Source organism: Macrotis lagotis, chromosome 1 (assembly GCF_037893015.1).
Source record: "Macrotis lagotis isolate mMagLag1 chromosome 1, bilby.v1.9.chrom.fasta, whole genome shotgun sequence".
Lineage (NCBI taxonomy): Eukaryota > Metazoa > Chordata > Mammalia > Peramelemorphia > Peramelidae > Macrotis > Macrotis lagotis.
The window spans coordinates 216797097-216821743 of NC_133658.1; the positions used below are offsets into that span (position 1 = coordinate 216797097).

At 33.2% G+C, this 24647-nt stretch overlaps 1 protein-coding gene across 10 annotated transcripts in view; it reads right to left on the minus strand.

The window, feature by feature from the left end:
• The window catches only part of KIDINS220 (kinase D interacting substrate 220), a 161420-nt gene that overhangs the window by 119028 nt on the left and 17745 nt on the right, over window positions 1-24647 (minus strand). For all 10 annotated transcript variants that reach the window (XM_074209621.1, XM_074209620.1, XM_074209619.1 and 7 more), the window contains exons 2-7: window positions 23404-23548; window positions 12220-12318; window positions 11539-11637; window positions 3825-3923; window positions 2471-2572; window positions 1442-1540 (exon numbers count right to left, since the gene is read on the minus strand). In XM_074209621.1, the coding sequence (XP_074065722.1) occupies window positions 1442-1540; window positions 2471-2572; window positions 3825-3923; window positions 11539-11637; window positions 12220-12318; window positions 23404-23511 (606 nt within the window). In that variant the 5' untranslated portion in view covers window positions 23512-23548. The remainder of the gene's footprint in view (window positions 1-1441; window positions 1541-2470; window positions 2573-3824; window positions 3924-11538; window positions 11638-12219; window positions 12319-23403; window positions 23549-24647) is intronic.

Below are 24647 nucleotides of genomic sequence, written 5' to 3' on the forward strand. Positions count from 1 at the left end.
TATTATAAAAGACTCATTCCTAAACACTATTATTTCTATAAGGAGTTCACTTAAGTTTTGACTTAAAAAAAAAAGTTCTTTCTAAGGATTTTTAATTTCTCTCCCTCAAATCACACAATCCTCACATGAGGATTTGTGATCTCTTTGGACTACTTATTTGACCTTAAGAATAGTCATTCAATCTCTCAAAGTTAATTTTGAACTAAGGTCGAAATATTATGAATCTCACAGGGTTGTGTAGAAAAGCACCTTAAAATCTGTATCATATATAAAACTGTAGAAAGTATTTCATAATAATCTGTAATTATATAAAAATGAGTTATTAATAAGTTTCAAGAATCAATTAAGAAGTACATAATATTAAGTGAAAGTGTAATCAACAAATTCCATAACATTCTTGAATTGAAATAATCATGCTGTCTCCTGAATTCCATTTCAGCAGTTAACAACTATAGAATATTATCACTAGTTATGCGAAATAATCATTTATTCATCTAATAAACTCTACTGTAACTTATAAAAATAAGTATCTGATAAATGTTTAGAATTAAGTAACCAAAGTCTTGGGCAAACATATGATTATTGCCATAGCCTGAAATGATGCTATATTTCCTAGAAAACTTTATTCTCATTTGGGATAGGTAGAAAGCTGACCTTCAACAAGCTAACACTAGTTCAAAGAATCAGGCAGTAATCATCTTTTAGCAATAAGAAATAGTGGTCATCTTTTCTGTAAATTCCTAAAGCACTATACCTTTAGAAATATTTTTAGCTTTTCATTATATGCTGTCATATACTATTTATGAAACATATTCTCCAATTAAAATTATTCAAGGGAAAATTAAAATTATCTTATTTCTCTTCAATATCACAAAAGTATCATGTAGCATAATATTTGTCATTAATGAATGATTGAAAGTCGTAAGTTGATATGCTCAACAATATAAAAAACTGAAAAGCTCCACCTTTGATTCCAAGCTGATTTTGATCTGTTTGCTCAAAAGGCAATATAAAAATATATGCTACCAAGTATAAAATTAATATTCATTTTAATATATTTAATAAAGACTTTTAATGTAATATGAACTATGGATTTGAAAATAATTTGATTATTTTTCTGCTTGATTTAGAAATTTCAAGTTTTGCCACTTAATAAAATTAACTTTAGCCCACAAAACCATTCATGTTAACATTAAATCCCTAAAAGCAAAAAATTTAAAAAACACCACATGTAAACAATCCAATATGTGACTAACGTTAAAAGAAAATGCTTTCCATATTGTCTATCTAAATATGGAAAGCAGCTTCATATATAGGCAGTTATTTATTTTCACTGCCCAAAATTTGATCATCTTTCCTCCTCGGATAAATAAAAAATATGAAGTCCTATGGTTCTTACAGTTTTAACACACACAGAAACACAAAAGCACACACAACTTACAGCTCCTTCTTGATCAACATCTGCTCCCATATGCAGTAAGTGCTTAACACATTCCAAATGGCCCTTTCGAGCAGCCCATACTAAGGGGGTAGTTCCATACTGTAAGTCAAATTGAAAGTATTAACATGTATAAATCATTAAAAAATCTACATTCAATTTTATTAAAATCATACTTTGAAATAGTTTAGTTAATGAACAAAACCCTAAGGAAAGAATGAGGATCAAGAACATAGTGAAGTAGGGGCTAGCTTTAATAAGAAGACTATTCTCAATACTCCCTCACAGGAGACAGAGGAAAAGAACTGAATTAAAAAATGGAAATATTGAAGTTTTGGTAAATGGAGTAGTTGGAACGATGAAGGTTCGAGAGAGTGGTTTACTATAGGCCTGGAAAAAATTTGCAAAATGGTATTAACCAAAAGTAAGGAAGAGTATTAGTTGTTATCAACACAAGTGCTGGCTTTTTAATACTTTAAATGTTTTTAGAAGAATATATATATATATATATATATATATATATATATATATATACATATATATATATATATATATGCCAAGAACATCCTTACTGAAGTTATGAGAGAAACAGGCAACCTTTAGCAAATATTTTTTTTATAATAGACCAAATTTTTACAATCAAACAACTGACTGAAAGATAATACAAAATCCCACTATGTTCTATAAGGTGGCATTATGTTCTATCAATTTTTTCTGTTAAGCAACTACTTCTTCAGAGCTGTCAACTAGAAGTTCATTAGGAACAAAGTTCTTCCAGCAAAGCTTGTTCCTGCACAGGACATTCATACAGTGCTTTGATAAACCAAGAGGGATATATGAAGTAGCCTTTAGGACCAGCTAGGAGGCACAGTGGATAGAGCACCAGCCCTGGAGTCAAAAGGACCTGAGTTCAAATCCAGCCTCAGACACTTAATAACTGCCTAGCTGTGTAACCCTGGGCAAATCACTTAACCCCATTGTCTTAAATAAATAAAAAAATTTAAAAAAAGAAATAGTCTTAAAAAAACCTACCTTATCAGTGCAATTGACTTTAGCTCCATTTTTCAGTAACAGATATACAATATCTGCATGGCCTCGCCCAGCAGCCCAAATGATTGGATACACATTGTATTGCTGAAATATTGACAACAAAAAGCAAATATGAGGTATGAGAAGTCAACTATGTATTTTGCATATTAATGGCCTTACATTTATATTTACCAAATATTTATATAATTAGTAAGAAGTTATTAAAAAAACTCAAAATGTCAAAAAAATAAAAAATTCAATCTATATATTGCATATCCCCCACAAACACACTTTTCCATACTGAGAAATAGTCTGAATTGTTAATAGAAGCATTAAAGACCACAATCAGTCTTAAAGAATTATGCATATCAAATATACCATATTTGAGTAACTAGTTCAGCATGTATAAGTCAAAAGAATATAAAAACTTTCTTTATCAATCTTTCAAATAGCTTACTTAACATTAATAGTACAGAAGTACTAAATTCCATTAAAATCTGACATGGTACCTAAAATTTCTGAGTATTTCTAAATAAGTGAAATTTACTTCTATTTATAAACAGTGAGAATTAAAAATTAATTAAACTTCAAAAATTACTTTTTTTTTTGAAACTGAGTCTATCTCACCCAGGCTATTTATGTGTTAAATCCCATTACTTCTCAGCACAGAAGTTCATCCTGTTTTGTTTCTAACCTGGGCTGATTTGGCCCACCTAAGGCAGTCTGGTGTTCACCTGCTCCTAGGAGTTTAACATATTGGTGCCAGACAGTGTGAATACCCAAGAGACTTTTAGCTCAACTCCAGCTCAGAACTTCTAAATTAAAGCAATGCCATTCTTTTTGTGTGTGTGTGTTTTTTTTGTTTGCAAGGCAAATGGGGTTAAGTGGCTTGCCCAAGGCCACACAGCTAGGTAATTATTAAGTGTCTGAGACCAGATTTGAACCCAGGTACTCCTGACTCCAAGACCGGTGCTTTTCACCGTGCCACCTAGCCGCCCAAGCAATAACATTCTTGAGGATTGTCAATATGTGTTATTAAGCCTGGTGAGATCACTTACTATTTAAAATATTAGCATTTTACTTTAATGATTTCTTACAAATAACATTAGTCTCTTATGGTCACTGCTAAAAGTAATCAGGAATAATTGGAAAAATAAAATTTTCAGTAAAATTTTGTCTATTGCTCATGATAATCTTTAGCATTCTATCAATTCTGCAGCTGTGATGAATTTTTTAAAATGGAACAAGTATTTCATCAACATTGACTTTTATTTATCAGAAAAGATAACTTTAATCAATTTCTGGTACATCAGAGAAAATTGTTTACTTTTACAAACGATTTTTAATGAAAGCTTACCAGTCCAGTGACATTTGGATTGGCACCTTTTGAAAGGAGCAAGTCTACTACTTCTGTACGGCCTTTATAACATGCCCACATAAGAGCTGTCCATCCTCCCTGAAGAAAACAAAGAAAAATATAAAAACCTCTATTTTTTCCAATAAAGATGTACATATATTGCATATCTTAGCTACCACTGCACATATTAACTACCATTAATCCTAATAAATCATGGTGAGAAGGATGGAAGAGTAAAGAGCAGATGAGAAGCAGGATTAAAATTATTTTCCTAAGGTCAACATAAAACCAACAGGAGTAGAGGGAATAGGAATCAGGTCTTCTAATAGGATTATAATCGTATTTTATTTTTACAGATAATGGAATTTTAAGATAGAAGGACTGGATGATCTAATTCAATCATTTCTTTTCAGAGACAGGAAACTAAAGTCCAGCAATATCATATGGACCCTATGATTTGAATTCATGTATCTTGACTCAAAATCTAACACTTTCCATTACATCCCTCTGCCTCTCCTTGAGTTCCATACAATGCTATCATAAGAACTCCTCTATTGCATGCAACCTGCAACAGAAAAGAGGTATTGGTGTGTTGACAGTTGGTCCCTCTCAGCAAGCACTCCCCACCTGTCCAGATGCAGTAATGGTGGCATTGTAGATGCCTTCTTGAGAAGCTAGGAAGATTACAGACATCACAACATATCAGCTACTGGATCACAATAGCTTTAGAAGCTTTTCCTTCTTATAGGAGAAGGTTTTAATATGCCATGCTATATATCATTATTTTGGAACAAAATCTTTAAACCCTACCTAGTTAAAAAGTTATCTTGCTCTCTAAGAGATTAAATTCAGACATTTATTTATTAAGGGTCTATTAGGGACTACGTGTCATGGATAAAAAGACTCCTGTTATCCAGTAATTCTGTTATCTACAGCATGGAGAAAGAGCATACTATAATGAAAAAAGCAGTAGACTTGATCTCAAGAGACTTAGGTTCATATTATAACTTAATACCTTTTAACTATATGATCAAATCAATTCAATTCTCAGAGCTTTAGTTTCCTCTTCTATAAAATAACAAAAAGTGAATTATTATGTTTTATAAATACTAATGGTAAAGTGAACAGCCTTATAGGTATTTCAATCACATTTAAATAATTAAATACTTAATAACAGTAAAAATGTAATGTAATATCCAAAGAGATGAACATTAATCATTTAACAGATCACAATTTAAACTATTATATTTAAGACTGATACAATCATGATTACATTTTAAACCCCTCTGCATTCTTCTGATGTTCTGAAAGTCTAGTTCACTTTTACAATTGTTAAAATCCACTCCTTCTGGAATTCAGTTAATTATGGATTGACAGAATTACTAGATGGTACTTTATAATTTAAAGTATATCCATTAATATAACAAAAAAAGAAAATGGCAAGTATTGAAGGGAATATGGAAAAACTGGGACAATAATGCACTGCTGTTGGAGTTGTGAAGTGATCCAGTCATTGTAATGGAATAATATTATGATATGAGAAATGATGAACAGGATTTCAAAAAAACTTGGAAAGACTTATATGAAGTGATACAAACTGAAGTAAGCAGAACCAGAAGAACATCATACACAGTAAGTAATAACAATATTGGATAAAGAATTGTGAATGATTTAGCCATTCTCAACAATTAAAATTAATATTAATTAGCTAATTAATATTAGTAACAAGACAATTCCAAAATACTCACAATGAAAAACGCTAATCTGGGAGCAGCTAGATGGTACAGGGGATACAGCACCAGCCATGGAGTCAGGAGGACCTGAGTTAAATCCATCCTTAGACATTTAATAATTACCTAGCTGGGAGACCTTGGGCAAGTCATTTAACCTCACTGCCTTGCAAAAAAAAAATACTATCTGCCTACAGAGGAAGAACCGATGTCTGAATACAGACTGAAGCATACTATTTTTCACTTTCTTTCCTTTTTTTATTTGAATCTTCTTGCACTAAATGACTATTATGGAAATGTTTTACATTATTAAACATATATAACCAATATCAGATTGCTTACCATCTTGGGAATGACGGGGAAAGGGAGAAAGGAGGAGTAGAATTTGGAATTCAGAACTTAAAAAAAAAAGAATGCTAAAAATAGTCTTTACATGTAATTGGGGGGGGGAAATAAAATATTATTTTAAAAAGAAGTATAACGTTTAGCCATTAGTTTCCATCCTCAATACTTCATATTCAACTATTTCAGTAACCATGAAATCACTACTCTTACCATGTTTTGGTCATAGATACTATCTTCCTTTTTAGCTCTCTTTTTAAATCTTAGCTCCTTAATACCTTATTGAACAATTTTGCTTGTTCTAATATTACCTGTTTCCTGGCTGCTGATTTTCTGAAGTTGCCTACCACTCTGTAGACATGAAAAAAGGATGAAAGATGCCTTGATATCAATGAAGATGGTACATGAGATCTTTTTATCCAAATATACCCTGACAATAGGTGCAGATATATGTGGAAAAACAGATTCCATCATTGGTTTTAATTTGAAGCATTTCCCTGTTGATGTTTTCTGAATACCTTAATACTACATACAGAACACTACCTGACATTTAGTACATCTAAAGGCAAGTTTGGATAAGTCTCCAAACACCTTTAATGAAACTTTGGGATTAGGTCACAATTTGGCATAACCATAACCACAACCAATAGAAAGTCTATTTTTACATTTTCTAAATTAATACTGTCTTAATAAGGACACTGACTCAGGGCTAATCTTAAATAATATTATTTTCTAAGTAAATAAAAAATTGTTTTAAATTGTGATAATAATTCTTAATTTAGTCTTATCAAGTTTAATTGATTCTCTAACTACTTTCCCTACTATTATCCCTCATTCTAACCCAAAGCAAGTCTCTCACAAAAAATAATCAACCAGTCTTACATATTCATCTATCCTTTTCTTATTCTTTCTCTTATTGACTGATAGAATGTAAACTCCCTGAGAACAGAAACTATTTCATTTCTGTCTTTTTATTGCCTCTCCTAGCACAATGCCTGAACATAGCCTTTCATATGTATTTTTGATTAATGGAGAAATAGCAGTATAATTAATCAGCAAATTTTTATAGGATTTTTGGGACCAAATTAGAAATATAATTTTTTAGGAATTTTCAATCAGAAACATTTTACAGTCGATTGGCAAGGGATAATTTAATACACAAAGGAAAATAATTGGACAAAATAAAAAGTTCAAGATAATAATTAAAGTAACCAAACATTTTCAAATCAAGCAAAAAAGAATGCCCTTTGTTCATTTCTATATTTCCTAAAAAACCTCAAAACCACTTAATGAGAATAAAAAAATCATGCTATAAAACTGAAAAATGTGCTCATCCTTAAACTGAACTAAATTAATAGAAATTAATAATAAGGGGGCAGAGCCAAGATGGTGGCATGAAGGCAGCATTTCCTGGGAACTCCTTCCCCAGGGAACTCCAAAAGCCATCAAATTATGACTCTAGCCAAAATTTAGAAGGGCAGAACCCACAGAAAGACTGAGTGATACATTTTCCCAATCCAAGATGATAACTCAGAAGTTCTGTGGGAAAGGTATATTTCACCAGGATCGGGAGTTGAAAAAAGCCCCAACCTCAGCGCAGCCTGGGAACAGCTTGAAGGGGCAGGAAGAGAATTCAGCTAGACCAGAATGAGTGTGGAGTGAAGAGCACTGGCTGCAGAACTGCAGCAAGAATTGGGAGAAACCAGCCTGCACTTCCAGGGCACAGTCCACACATGGTAAGGAGGCCGGGGAGAAGGCAGAAATATCTCTGCTCTTCCTGGGGGCAGGTCTCTGCTGTTTGTCCACACTCAGATCCAGGTTTCAGTTTGGACTACCATACTGAGATAGCCAAGCAGGGCTCCTCCTTACAGCTCCAGAGCACCAGGTAGTGCTGTGGTAATCTACACATCAAAGCACAGGTGAGAGAGCATAAGACCTTGGAGGAATAAAAATCCCAGTGGGGTGTCGCCCCCCGCCCAAAAAAACCCCAAGGCCTTGGAAGTGCTGTAAATTAGTCTTGGGCAGAGGAAATGAGTAAACAACAGAAAAAGAAGAATCTGAACATAGAGAATTACTTTAGTCCCATGGAAGATCAAAACACATACTCAGATGATAACAAAATCTAAGCTTCTGTATTCAAAACCTCCAAGAGAAATAGAAAATGGGCTCAGACCATGGATAAGCTCAAAAAAGACTTTGAAAAGCAATTAAGGAAGGTGGAGGAAAAATTGGGAGGAGAAACAAGAGTGATGCAGAAAAATCATGAAATTAAATCAATAGCTTGGTGAAAGAAATGCAAAAAAAATACTGAAGAAAATAATATGTTAAAAGCCAGTTTAGGCCTAATGGAAATAGCAAAACAAAAGGCAAATGAGGAGAAGGACTTAAAAAGGAGAATTGAGGGGTGGCTAGGTGGCACAGTGGATAAAGTACTGGCCCTGGAGTCAGGAGTACCTGGGTCAAATCTGGTCTCAGACACTTAATAATAACCTAGCTGTGTGGCCTTGGGCAAGACACAACCCCATTTGCCTTGCAAAAACATTAAAAAAAAGAAGAAGAAGAATTGATCATCTGGAAAAGGAGATAAACTCTCTGAAGAAAATAACTCCTTCAAATGCAGGATGGAACTAAAGGAAGCTGATGATTTTGCAAGAAATCAGGAAGAAATAAAACTTACAACCCGACCCCCCCAAATTAGAAGAAAATGTGAAATATCTCATTGGAAAAACAACCAACCTTGAAAACAGATCCTGAAGAAATAATATGAAAATTATTGGGCTACCTGAAAGTCACAACCAGGAAAAGAGCCTAGACTTCATTTTTCAAGAAATAATACAGCAAAATTGCTGTGAGATCCTAGAAACAGAGGATAAAATAGAAATTGAGAGAATTCACTGGTCACCTCCTGAAAGAGATCCCAAAAGAAAAACTTCCAGGAATATTACAGCCAAATTCCAAAACTTCCAAATCAAAGAGAAAATTCCAAAAGCTGCCAGAAACAAACAGTTCAACTACCAAGGCTCCATAGTCAGGATTACACAGGATATGGCAGCAGCTACATTAAGGGCTTGTCGTAGGGACTGGAATGATATTCTGAAAGGCAAAAGATCTTGGTTTACAACTGAAAATCAACTACCCAGCAAAAGTGAACATCTTTCAGCGGAAAAGATGGACTTTGAAACTTTCCTATTGAATCAACCAGAGCTGAACAGAAAGTTTGATCTCCAAGTACAGGACTCTGGTGAACAATAGAGGGGGTGGAAGAGAAGGACTAACTATGAGGAATTTAATGGTATTGAAATGTTTGTATTCCTGCATGGGAAGAAGATACTGATAACTCATATGAACTTTCTCTTTTAGAAGAGCAGTCAGAAGGAGCATATATAGACAGGGCATAGAAAGGAGCTGAATATAAGGGTATAATAAAGTAAAAAGATGGAGTCAATGGGTGATAAAGGAAAGTACTGGGAGGAAGGGAAAAGAGATGAAGAAAAAGCCAAGAAGTTTCACATAAGAGTCAAGAAAAAGCTTTTTCAATGGAATGGAAAGGGGGAAGGTAAGGGGGGGATGAGTGAGCCTTACTTCTCATCAGAAATGGCTCAGAGAGGAAATAACATACACAATAAGGTATCTTACCCTAGGAAAAAAATGAGAAGGGATGCGATAAGGGGGAATGGAAAGAGGGAAGGGGGGAATAGGAAATAGAAGAGAGGGAAGATTGTGGGAGAGGGTACTCAGATACAATACACCTTTGGACAGGGCCACAATGAAAGAGGAGAGAGAGAGAGAGAGAGAGAGAGAGAGAGAGAGAGAGAGAGAGAGAACAGAATAAATGAGAGTGGGGAGGAATAGAGTGGAGGGAAATACAGCTAGTAAAAGCAACTGTGAGAAAAATATTGAAGCAACTTCTCTGATGGACTTATGATAAAGAAAACAACTCACCCCAGAGACAGAGCCATTGGAATCTGAATATAGACTTAAGAATATTTTTTTTTCTCTGTCTCACTATTCTTAAGGTTTCTCATCTTCTTGGGGGGATGTGGTTATGTTTATTCTTACAACAAAATTGTTTTAATAATATAAAATAAATCATGAACAGGAAAAAAATTGGGGGAAAAAAAGAATGAGGTAAATAAAGGGATTATTGCAAGCATGGTAGACACAGCCATACTGACTGGTATCAATTCCCAAATAATATGAAAATCTGTCAAAATGAAGCAGACCTGCCTTGATTTTGTAAAAAAAAAATGACTTCATTAGTAATCTTCTGAATTATTCTGTTGTAGTACAAAATTTTACAGCCTAAAAGGTACAGAAATGGAAGATAGAACGTTGATTAATGAGTCACTGGGAATTACTGGACCAAAGAAGTGGAGACACTGAATTTAGATGTCTATTTTCAGCAATTTAATTGAGTAGAGGAAGAGGAAAGGATGAGGACTTACAGAGATAGTAGAATCTATTAAGAGGTGTTCTTAATAATCATTGTTATCATTATCATTATTAAGTTTTAAGTTTTTGAGAGAGACAAAAAGGGAAATATTGGAGGATGATAGTAGGTACAATATGTTTGAGAAGATGGGATCAATATACCATACAGATGGTTTGAACTGGACAAGGAGGACCATTTCTTCATCTGGAAATCCCCAACAGGGACGCCTAACAGTAAGTCATCTGTAATTAGTGATCTTAAAGAGTTGCTTAGGATTTTAAGAATTTCAATGACTTACCTATGGTCACCCAGTTAGAAAGTGTTAGGGATAGATTAGAATCCAAGTCTTACAGACCTTTACCTACTAAAACATGCAAAATCAACTTTTTCTTTCCCTTTTTAATATATAAAAACAGGGTGTCTTTTTACCTTCCATTGGAAATTGCAGGGGCTTTACTTGAACCTGAGTTGATGACTTATTAATTTTAATATATTATGGATACAGGATCAAGGATCACAAACACCCACAGTTTCTCATTCTGGAGGTAATTAAAGAGCTAGGAGAGCTAGCTAACTTCACATTCACCTTTTACCCTTCTCATCTACAGTGAGAGATAAAAGCCTTGCTTTTTGTGCTAGAAAAAAAAAGAAATTAATAACAAATAATAAAATTTAAAATGCTGAAATAATATCGGAAGGCTATAATCATCAATGACAATGACATTACCTTCCAAATTCATAATTGGAGAAAGCCAAAGTAATTTTTTCAAATGTTTTAAAACACAGCAAAGTAAATATTTAAAAAAATTTTCTAGGACAATAAGCCATGTTCAAAAAGATGTCAGAGGTGGTGCAGTGGATAGAGCACCAGCCCTGGAGTCAGAAGTGCCTGAGTTCAAATCCAGCCTCAGACCCTTAATAATTACCTAGCCGTGTGGCCTTGGGCAAGCCACTTAACCCCATTTGCCTTTCAAAAACCTAAAAAAAAAAAGTGTTCATTTCATTTTCAAAAAGATGTCAGAATATTAAGCTTTGAAATAAATTAACACTGACTCAAAAAATTCCAAAAAGATTTAATGGATAAAATTTTATTATACTTTATACATAAATACAGAACTTAAAAATGCTTTACTATTTCACTTATTTAAAAATAGAATACTCTATACAGCTAAAATTTATATAATTAGTAATATATAGAAAATATACGTACCATATCTTTATGTTCCAAATTAACACTGCATTTAAGTAGTTCCTTCACAACATCTATATGGCCTTCTTTTGCTGCTGATATAAGGGCTGTCCAGTTATCCTTAAAAAACACAAACATTTTTCCATTTCAAAAATAAAAAGCTTCATTCAAAATTGAGAAAAATATTTAAACAACATATAAAAAGAAGTAGACATTGAAATGGTTATATTAGCACCAAAATGCATCTTCTTTCAATTAAAAGATTTATCTGTCTACTGTATCCTAAAATTTTTCATCTAATAATCTTTTAGAAATGATTTTACACTTGCTTATTCTACCAATTCAATAAACTTCTAACTAGTAAACAAACTTAAGTACTTACATATGTAGTATTCAAATATATAATATATTCAAATATGTAATATATAATAATAAAACAGAACTAAAAAATTTTAAACTATGTAATAATGCTTAAGAAAATGGACCAAAGCAGCTGTTAGAAATGTTAAAACAAAGAAGATAGGCTTTCTACTATAATTCCATTTTATATGTATAAATTCAAAGATTTGAACAAAATCCTTGGACTGACATGGTAGACATTTAATTTGCAGCCATGGGAATAAAATTTTAAACTTATTTAAATATCAAGCTTTTTTAAATAAAGAAATAATAAAGAAAATATGAGTTGTTTTCCATGCATACCATATCTTCCAGATTGCAATTAGCTCCATTCTGAAGTAGTTCTTTTACTATCTCAAGATTGCCATTTTCAGCAGCTACCATCAAAGGAGTCTGGCCACACTAGAATTAAAAGGAAAATACATGTCAAGAAACCAGACTTTTTTTTTTTTTTTTTTTGCAAGGCAGTGGGGTTAAGTGGCTTGCCCAAGGCCACACAGCTAGGCAATTATTAAGGCCATACAGCTAGGCAATTATTAAGTGTCTGAGGCTGGATTTGAACTCAGGTACTCCTGACTCTAGGGCTAGCGCTCTATCCACTGTGTCACCTGGCCACCCTGAAACCTGACTTTTTTAAAATGCCAAATCAAATACAAGATTTATAGGATTTTCAAGAAGGAAAAATTAAAACCCCACCTATCTGGATATTATGCTTTTATTCAGAAATAAAATTTAAACTTTTAATATCTCAATATTTTTGATTTCCTGATGCATGTATTCCTATGATCTGAACAGATGATCTTTCACAGTTGTTGAAAAACTTATCACCCAAATTTTTAGAAAGTTCCTTACAAGAAGCTAAATCTGCCCCAAACCTTTTGTTTTGTTTTTAGGTTTTTTGTAAGGCAAACAGGGTTAAGTGGCTTGCCCAAAGTCACACGGCTAGGTAATTATTAAGTGTCTGAGACCGAATTTGAACCCAGGTACTCCTGACTCCAGGGCCGGTGCTTTATCCACTACGCCACCTAGCCACCCCATGCCTCAAATCTTTTTACATAAATTGCTCCTTAGCCTTGTTTACCCAAACCTGTACTTATTTAGCTGATATTCTAAGCCCACATATAACATTTTAAATTTAACCCCATTTAATTTAATTTTTATTAGATTTAGATTAGTCATCATCTGTCAAGCAAAGGCTTAGCTTTATCTTTAAGTTTTAAGTCTCCTAGAAATTAATGAGTAGGTCATCTGTGACTTAATCCAAGTCCCCTATAAAAATTGTGCCACCATTTCTGTGGCAATTAAAAGATCTCTGTCCAACCAAATAAAATCTTATACATATTTTTCCCATCCCATCCCCTGTCCCATTAGAAAAGAATGAATAAAAAAGAACTTCCTTGCAAAAAAATATATTAATCAAGCAAAACAAATTATTTTAATGGCTATATCTAAAAAAATATCTCATTCTATACCCTGAATCCATCATCTCTGTGTGTCAGGTGATAGACAATATGTTTCACCATCAAGCCTTTGGAATCCTGGTCATTGTTACAATCAAGAGTTCTAGTTTTCAAAGTTGTTTGTTTTTAACATGTTGTTCTCTTATAAATTGGTCTCCTGATTCTGCTCAATTCTTTCTTCGTCAGTTCAAGACTTCAAAATTGTACATTTTAATAAAATTGATATTATAACATAAAGAGTACTGGTTCTGCTCAATTTATTCTGTATCAATTTATGTCTTTCCATGTCACTTTGAAATCCTCTATTTCCTAATTTTTCCCCTCATTTTTCAGAGTACAACAGAATTCTATTATACTCGTAGTCTATAATTTGTTCAACGATGACCCATTTGAGATATGTGTGTGTGTGTGTGTCTATATATATATATATATATGTATATATGCTTCAAGTTTCTAGTTTCTATGCCACCATAAAAAGAGTAGCTATAAATAGTTTTGTACATATAGGATTTTTTCTTCCTTTTTTGATCACTTTTGTGATATTAATATTTATTTTTTGGCAAGGCAATAGGGTAGGTAGGTACGTTATTATTAAGTATCTGAGGCTGGATTTGAACTCAGGTACTCCTGACTCCAGGGCCAGTGGTCTATCCACTGCGCCGCCTAGCCACCCCTGGTTTTATTTTTAATTTTATTTACTTTTTGTTACATTTTAAAATCCAAGCTATCTCCCTTCCCTCTCTCCCTTCCCAACACTAGAAAATAGAACGTGTGTGTGTGTGTGTGTGTGTGTGTGTGTGAGAGAGAGAGAGAGAGAGAGAGAGAGAGAGAGAGAGAGAAAGTCTATGTGTGTTTTCTTTCTTTGGAAGTAGATAGTATATTCCTTCATGAGGTCTTTGTAGTTGATTTGAAATTTATAATCCTCAGACTATCTTACTCATTCACAATTATTCTTCAAACAATATATCAGTTACTATATTTAACATTTTTTTAGCTCTGCTCATCTCACTCTCTCACTCTTCATTATTTCAAGAAAAGATTTTCATAGTTTTTCACTATTTCTTATACTACAGTAGTATTTCCATCACATTATATACTACATTACCTTTTAACCACTATTCCTGGTCTGATCATTCAAACAGTCCTAAAAGCAATTAATGTATCACTCTACTTCTCTTTATCTCTTCCATGCTTTGCTTTGCTAAATTTCAGATATATATATATATATGTACATATATGTAGTACATCCATATATATGTGGTACATACATACATATATGTATGTAGAACATCCCTTAATCTAGCAATCTAAGAACCTTGTCTAAATTAAATGAAGTAAGTCGGATCAAATGCTCATAAGCCATCTTCTTTAATAATATATTCTAGAATTTTGCTGGAAATTCAAATAAACATCACTGACTTATAAAGACTCCACTTTCTTTTTTCTTACAAAAATCAATTCAATATTTTCACAGTTCAGTCCTAGACATGAAATACTTATATTATACATACCTTTTTAAGAATAAATAACAGGGGGTGGAACCAAGACGGTAGCATGAAGGCAACATTTCCCACAAACTCCTTCCGACCCCAAATTCCAAAAGCCAACAAATGATAACTCTAGCCAAAATTTAGAGGGGCCAAACCTACAGAAAGACTGAGTGATACATTTTTCCCAGTACAAGATAACTTAGAAGTTCCTTGGGAAAGGTGTGTTTCACCAGGACTGGGGATTAGAAAAAAGCCATAGTGGCAGTGAAACCCAGCCCAGCCCAGCCCAGAGATAACTGGGAACAGCTTGAAGTGGCGGTGAGAAAACCAGAATGACTGTGGAGTGAGGGAACACTGGTCACAGAATCTGCAGCAAGAATCTGGAAAAAGCAGCCTGCACTCCCAGAGATGGTAAGGGAAGTCTGCAGAGATTTTTCTGCTTTCCCTTGGCGTAGGACTGTGCTGCTAGTCTACACTCATATCCAGGTTGCAATTTGGGCTTCCATACTAAGTAACCAAGCTGGATCTCTCCTTGGAGTTCCAGAGCAGAGGGAAGTGTGGGGCCATCTACATATCAAAGTACAGGCAAGAGAGCATAAGACTTTGTAGGAAAAAAAGGTCCCAGTGAGGTGTACCCCCCTCAAAAAAAAACCCAAAGCCTTGGAAGTGCTGTCTTGGGCTGAGGAAATGAGTAAACAACAGAAAAAGAAGAATCTGACCATAGAGAACTGATTTTAGTCCCATGGAAAATCAAAACACATACTCAGATGATGACAAAATCGAAGCTTCCATATCCAAAACCTCCAAGGGAAATAGATAATGGGCTCAAACTACGGATGAGCTCAAAAAAAAAAAAAACTTTGAAAAGCAATTAAGGGAGGTGGAGGAAAAAGTGGGAGGAGAAATGAAAGCAATGCAGAAAAATAATGAAGATATACAAAAAAAAAAATACTGAAGAAAATATGTTAAAAACCAGTTTAGGCCTAGTAGGAAAAAGCAAAACAAAAGGCAAATGAGGAGAAGAATACCTTAAAAAGCAGAACTGGCCAACTGGAAAAGGAGATAAAAAATCTCTGAAGAAAATAACTCCTTCAAATTCAGGATGGAACTAAAGGAAGCTGATGACTTTGCAAGAAATCAGGAAGAAATAAAACTTACAAAAAAAAACCAACCAAAAATTAGAAGAAAATGTGAAATAATCTCATTGGAAAAACAACCAACCTCAAAAACAGAACCAAAAGAAATAATATGAAAATTACTGGGCTATCTGAAAGCCACAATCAGGAGAAGAGCCTACATTTCATTTTTCAAGAAATAATACAGCAAAATTGCCCCTGAGATCCTAGAAGCAGAGAGTAAAATAGAAATCGAGAGAATTCACTGGTCACCTCCTGAAAGAGATCCCAAAAGAAAAACTTCCAGGAATACTATAGCCAAATCCCCAAACTTCCAAATCAAAGGGAAAATTCTAAAAGCTGCCAGAAAAAAACAGTTCAACTACTGAGGATCCATAGTCAGGATTACACAGGATCTGGCAGCATCTACATTAAGGGCTCGTAGGGATTGGAATATAATATTCTGAAAGGCAAAAGATCTTGGTTTATAACCATCAACTACCCAGCAAAACTGAACATCTTCTTTCAGGGGAAAAGATGGACTTTCAATGAAACAGGGGACTTTCAAACTTTCCTATTGAATCAACCAGAACTGAACAGAAAGTTTGATCTCCAAGTATAGGATTCTGATGAACCATAGAGGGGGATGGAAGAGAAGGACTAACTATGAGGAATTTAATGGTCTTGAAATGTTTGTATTTCTGCATGGGAAGAAGATATTGATAACTCATATGAACTTTCTCTTTTAGAAGAGCAGTTAGAAGGAGCATATATAGACAGGACAATTTCCTTCTCATCAGAAATGGCTCAGAGAGGAAATAATATACACACTTAATAGGGTATAGAAATCTATCTTACCCTAGAAAAAAATGAGAAGAAAGGGATGGGATAGGGGGGAATGGGGGGAGGAAAGGGAGAATAGGTGATAGGAAAGGAAGATAGAGGGAAAGAATACTCAGATTCAACACACTTTTGGACAGGGACAGGATGAAAGGAGAGAGAGAGAATAGAATAAATGAGAGTGGGGAGGAACAGAATGGAGGTACAGCTAGTAATAGCAACTGTGAGAAAAATATTGAAGCAACTTCTCTGGTGGAGTTATGATAAAGAAAGCACCTCACCCCAGAGATACAGGCACTGGAATCTGAACACAGACTGAAGTATATATTCTCTCTCTCTCTGTATTCTTGAGGTCTCTCATCTTCTTGGAGGGGGGTGTTATGTTTACTCTTATAACACATTCAATTTATATCAATGTATAGCATGGAAACAATGTAAAGACTATCAGACAGCTTTCTGTGGGAGGGAGGAAGGGGGGAATTGTAAAATTCAAAACCTTACAAAAAATGATAGGTAGATACTACTACTGTATATAATTGGAAAACAAATAAAATGTTAACAAATAGAATGTAAAAAAAAATAAATTACACCCACAAGTTACAGCAAGCAAATCTGGTAAATACAGTTCATGTGTACCCTAAAAAGTATCTTATTAGTCTTTTTTATCTTGCCAAAGGAACCAACTTTTCCATTTTTCCTCACTTTAGAGTATCTGTATCTTTTTAATCTAAAAGAATTTATATATCTTTCCACTTCTATACTTTGTACAGTTTAAAAAATATAACAGATTTAGGGTCAAAGGAGCCCTATTAAAATCTGAACTCTGCGGTACATGTAACTTAAGGTAATCACTTGATCTTCAGAGGCTTTTCCTCACCTGTAAAAATAAGACAGAGTGAATAAACTGTCTCTACTTTCTCACACTAAATCTTTATTTCCTCAAGTGTTTGTTTTCATGGAAGGGCATAAATGTCTAATATTAATACCAACTGGCTCCGATTAAAAACTGATAGGAAAACCAGAAAGCAATTCAGTAGAAATTAAGTTAAGGACTAGCATGGGTTAATCACCTAATCTAACAAGTCCCTCAATCCACAGAAGGCTCAGCAAGAGCAACACATGACAACTAAATAGAATAAAATTAGGGACCAAGTAAAAAAAAATAACTTATGAAAAAAGAAAACATTTACATCCAAAATAGTAAATCTCCTATGTTTACAAATACCAAACAAAAATACAACTAATTTTCAGAAATAATCATCCTGGGTCACTGTAAGGTCCTTACTAGCAAGAAGGATTCTAGTAATAGAAGAATAAAATTGATTTGTTACAAACATAACATATTCCTTCCATTGTGGTCCTTTAAAGCAGTATTTTTGGAGACTAATTCAAGTTTGCTTATACTTTTAAGTGTTTCTGAAAATGTGTCATTTGAAAATATCTTCAGAACCAGTTTCCCAACAAGAATTTGTCATTTATAGTCACATTTTCTTTTTAAACATAAAATAAGATTGCCTGGCTTGTTCACTTACTTTATTAGACTTGGAATTAGTAAAAAAAAAAATAAAACAAACAAATACCCTCTTCAAAGAATGAAGATTAGCCATAATTTTTAAGATTCCAAAAAAGGTGCTGCAAGTTTCAAAGAAAAATTCCAAAATAGAAAGAGAGAACATTAAGCAATTTTAAGCAATGCCAGCATTATTGGAATAAGCACATAAACTCTCAAATTAATGTTTTTTAATCAATTTTTAATTAACAATTATTATTTTCTGCACTTTCCAAAACCTCCAAGAAAAAGAAAACTTTTGATAAATGTTTAAACAAGTAAAACATAATTCTCATGATGACTACATTCAAAAATATCCACCTCATTCTAGGTCAGGAGGTGGGTATAATTATTCATCATTGGTGGTCTGGAATGATTGGTCTCAAAGAAACTAACTTTAAAGGCGATAATATTCATTTATATAAAATTCTGATAAAGAATTTAAAAATCAGTCACATTACTTTATTAACTACTCTTAAACACGTTTAACAATATACAAAAGTGCACTTGCATTGTCTCGTTTGATTACCATAATAATTCTGGATAAAACACATGCGTATTCTCAACTATATATGATTATTACTAATGCAGAAAATTAGATAAAATCATTTTATGAAAGATTTTCAAAAAGAATATAAAAAAACATTTTCTGCTTTCTGGCAAACACTCAGCCAGAAAAATTCCATTAGAGCACTAATTTACTAGCATCTAGCTTAACAAAAGTTTATTGTAGTTCAATTCAGTCATCTATACAATGGATGTTGTATTACTAGGTATTGGTTTTCAGAAAGAAAAAATAAAACTGCCTAAGTATTTTACTTAGGGTACTAAAGGGTGAAGAATAGCAGATGGAAGAATCTTTAGACTTGTGTGAAAACAAAATCAAAACATATGGGGGTGGCTAGGTGGTGCAGTGGACAGAGTACTGGCCCTGGAGTTCAGGAGGACCTGAGTTCAAATTCAACCTCAGACACTTAATAATTACTTAGTTGTGTGACCTTGGGCAAGTCACTTAACCCCATTGCCTTGCAAAAAAAAAATCAAAACACTTGTCAGTGTTTTCCTGAACTTTAGAGGGAACTACAACTAAACAATCTACATAATGTAAATTCTGTTATTATTCCATTTTTCATCAAATTTAATTAGATATAATCACTGTATATGATATTCATCAAACAATGTTTTGTATACAATCCTATGTTAAATACTATAAGGAATAGACCATATATCTTATGGCATTAAAATCAAAAAGCTCTTTTTTTTCAGTTGTTTTTTTTTTGCAAGGCAATAGGGTTAAGTGACTTGCCCAATGTAACACAGTTAGATAATTATTAAGGGTCTGGGGCTGCATCTGAACTCAGGTTCTCCTGACTCCAGGGCCAGTGCTCTGCCTCCACTGTGCCACCTAGCTGTCCCAAAAAGTTCTTTTTAAATATCTACTTATGTCATCTTTTTTTTTCTTTTACAAATGAATTTATTTGTTCTAATTCATTTTGACTATGAAAACAGTTGTGAAGTAGAATTTAGTTCCTCTGCCCTCCAAAGAAGAAACCTATTTATAATTGGCTATTTCAAATAAGAATATCTATAAAAGAATTATGTCTGAAGTTTCACAGTGGATCTGAAGGCTCTCAGTAAATGTCTACTAAATTCAAGTGAAGATTCAACAAAGGTTTCCAATAAAATAATCTTTTTCTAAAATGTCTTACTAGAAAACTTCATTTCCAAATCAAACATGTCAAAAGTATTAATTAGTTCCAATATAAACTCTTATTTTTAACTCAGTATAGTCATAAGACAGCTAACAGACAGCTTGCTCTATTAGTATTAATATGATTTCAAAAGAGTTAGAATAATTCAACTTTAAAATGTTGAATACAACTCATTCCTCTCAACTATGGTGAACTTTGATAATGAATAAATGAACAATGGTTGCATAGGTCTCAGAACCACTAGGGATGTGATGTCATCCATATCACTAGAAGGAAAATCCATAAAGAAACAAATCCAATGATGTACTGGAGAGTCACACGATTGACTAATTAATATTGAGTCTACAATTTACTAAAATTTCCCAATCTTTTTTCAGACATTTATATATTTATATCTATCCCATCTAATTTTTTTAACTCAAGTGAAAGATTTTTACATTGACCTTTACTAAGTTTTTTCTAATTAAATTAAACCCAACATTCAATCCAGTGGTATCTTTTTGTAGCCTGTGATCCAATATCAATATATCTTTCCTAGCTTTTACCATCTTAAAATATGATAAGCAAAGCATCTATATTTTTATGCCAGCTACCAATAAAATTGTTAAACATAGGGCCAACCTATGTTGGCCCTTCTATGTTTACCTTCTAAGCTGACAATAATTCATTTTACAGATGAGGAAACTGAGGCAAACAGAATTAAGTGACTTGACTAGGGTCACAAAACTTCAAAATGTCTGAGGCCACATTTGAACTCAGGAAGATGAGCTTTCCTTATTCCTGGTCTGGCTTTATATCCACTGTGTCCACACTAGCTGCCCTTTAATAATTACCATTTTATAATATAATTTGAAATCAGTCAATTAATGTCCTCTAATCATCTTAATAATCTGGTAATTAGATGAAAAACCTCAAATATATTCAATACTTTCCCAAATCTCTTAGCTTCTTCTACCCTCTGAATGGGGAACTGTATTCTAACTCTAATCAAACCTTCCCTTCTAGAAGGCAGAACCCTAGATGTTAACCACCAACTCCATTTTCCACTGCTACTCTGACTGGTCTCAACTCCATGGTACAAGATGTGCTCCCCTTCATAACCCTATTTTCCAGCTTCCTCTTGTGTGTTGTCTTCCCCCATTAGATTCTAAGTTCTCTAAGAGCAAAATGTCTTTTTTTTAAATTTGTATTCTTAGTGCTTAGTACAGTAACTAGTACATAGTAGAAATTTAATCAATGTTTACTGAGATACCAATGAAGCAAGTCCCATCAGTTATCCTTTTTTCTTGCCACATGACTGCCCATTTGCCTACCTCCTCTTCTAGTTTTAGAACTCCCTGATTGCATCTTTTATGCAGCTTCAATTATTAATATAAAAAAGTCTTTCTAGTACAAATTTCATAGTCCAATCCTGACTTATGAGATTGCAGTGACTTCAGGTTCTCAAAAGATATGACAGTAAAAAAAGAGTTCTGGCAGATTTTATTAAACTAGAAAGGCTTTCAGCATGGGTCCAGTTTATCAATTTCAGTTATGTCTCCTGTCCACTAATCAGCCTGCTTAAGTTTAGAGGAGGATATCACAAGAAGGCTAATATCCAGTGGTACACTTTATTTTGGCCATGGCAATCAATAAAAAAAAAGAGACATGAAATGTTCCTCAGTCTTCTTCAGTCCTCTGCTTACATTTTTAAGTGAATTTCTATAGAAGATACCCAGAAAAACCAAGAATAAGAATTGCACAGGATGATAAACTGTAAAAGGCTGTGATCTGCACCACAGTAAATGTGAACAATAAGTCAAATAAATATCCATACAAAATTAACTTTTGACCATAAGGAAAATAAAATCTTTGAATGGGATATAAAAGGAATACTCTGAAGTCTCCAACTGATAGAGATTTTCAAGAAGAGAAACAAGACATGCCAAAACCTCTATATGATTTTATATGGCCAAAGAAACATATTTCAGAGCTAGGAGACCTTACAAATCATCAGAGTCCAACACCTTACAATTACAACAAAATTACAATTAAGGTAATCTAGGAAGAATAAGTCAATTTCCTAAGGTCACAAAGCAAATTAGCCACATGTTCCAAAGCTCCCCTCTGACTCCATGGCTTAATTGTCTTTAATATGTCCTTTTCCTTTATTCAGGAATCAAATCTCAATAAATGAAATAAAAAATGCCAACACTGAATACAAATACATAAGTTTAACTCAAAAATTCTGATAAATTAATAATAATATATTTCCAAAACCAGAATATTTTATTGACCAATATTCAATATCTGATGAACACTGAAGTTAAAAATGCTAAATATAACAAAAAGAGACGAAAAAGAAATTAGAAAATAATTAAACTCAGGCAAAGAAGAAACAAATTATTGTCCTTTGCATATGATATCATTTTACTTGGAGAACTTATAGAATCAATCCTCCTTAAGCAATAGGACAACTTAGATTTTGAAATCAAAGCTTTTGTTGTTGATCTGTCATTTTTCAGCTATATCTGACTCTTCGTGATCCCATTTGGGATTTTCTTGATAAAAGATACTAGAATGGTTTGCCATTTCCTTTTCCAACTCAATTCTACAAATGAGGAAACTGAGGCAAATAGGGTGAAGTGACCTGCTTAGGATCACAAAGTTAGTATCTTAAAATGAGATTTGCAGGATATTAAAGTAACAAAATAATAATGAATATGATGATGTGGACTATTTCAGAGGAAATTGGGAATGCTTTTGTAACTGAAGAAAAAGTAATAAACAAGACCAAAAGAACAATGTATTCAATGATGACATTCTACGAAAAAAATGAAAGATTTTTGAATTCTGATCACAGCAATGATAAATCTTGAATACAAAAGAATGAAGATGAAACACCATTTCATTCCTAATAAAGATGTGATGAATTTAAAAGACAATGATTGGGGTGGCTAGGTGGTGCAGTAGATAGAGCACTGGCCTTGGAGTCAGGAGTACCTGGGCTCAAATCTGACCTCAGACACTTAATAATTACCTAGCTGTATGGCCTTGGGCAAGCCACTTAACCCCACTGCCTTGAAAAATCTTAAAAAAAAAAAAAAGACAATGATACTCATTTTCAGACATGACTAATGTGGGAATTTGTTTTGCCAGACAATGCAGCTATATACTAAGGGATAGTTTTTTTATTTTTTTGTGTTATTTTAATTTGGTCACAAGTAAGAGCAGTGAGAGGGATGTATTTTTAAAATAAACCATTTTTAAAATGAAAATACAGAATTTATAATTTCAATTAAATGAACAATCTATGGTAAGATTCGGTTTCTTTTATCTTACCTCATTTCTCTCATCCACATCCTTGCATTTTTCTAGACATGCTTTCAGGGCAGAAATATTTTCCAATTCCACATAAGTCATCAGACTCTCATTCAAAAGGCTTGCCATCTTCACAGAAAAGCTTCAGTTAATTAAAATTCAGTGCCTATTTTAAAAAAAAATGATGGTTAAAACCATGAGTGGAAAACAAAAACAAAGTATTAAAATATAAATCCATATCTTCTAAAGATATTATGTCATTTTAAATCAATCCTTTTTATTTAATGCCAACAAGCTTCAGTGAAAAAAAAAAGATCTTTAGTAGAAATCTCATAGTTAAAAGTCATTCATTTCATGTTTTCTTTCTAGGTTTCCAAATCTATAGCTTTACCTTTACTCCTTCACTGAGACAGTTTCTGACCACAACATAAATGATCTTATAACTATTTACCATCATAACCAAAGTTATTGCTTAATCAAAAACAATGACTATAGAGGAAAAGTCTAAAGAATGTATATTTTTATTATATAAATATTTTATTTGCTTTTTCAACTACAAACAATGGTAGCTTTTACCAATCTTTTTTTTTTGCAAGGTTTTCAGTTTTACAATCCCCCCCCCCCCCCAAGAAAGCAATCTGGTATAGGCTTTACATTTGTAACCATGCTAAAAACATAAATCAAGAAAAAACATGTAAAGGAAGGTGGCCTAGGCTTTCTACCAGTTCTAAAACTATACTATAAAATGGCTGTCATCAAAACTGACTGGTCACTGGTTAAGAAATACAGCAAGGTCAGTGGATTTGGATAGGTTCAAAAGAAACAGTAGTAAATGACTACAGTAATCCACTGTTTGACAAAGACATTAGGTTCTGGGACAAGAACTTAATAGTTGACAAAAATTGTTGAGAAACTGGAAAATAATATGACAAAAACTAGGCATAGATCCACATCTTATACCCTATAACAAAATAAGGTCAAAATGGCTATAGGATTTAGACATAAAGGGTGACAACACAGAAAATTAATAGACCAAGAAATACTCTATCTATGAGACCTATGGGAAGGGGACAAATTTATAATCAAACAAGAAATAGAGTATATTATAAACCATAAAATGAATGATTTTGACTATATTAAATTAAAAAGGTTTTGCACTAATAAAATCAAAGCTGTCAAAAGTAGAAGGAAAACAGAAAGCTGGGAAACAATTTTCACAACTAGGAGTTCTGATAAAAGTCTCATTTCTAAAATGTATTAGAGAA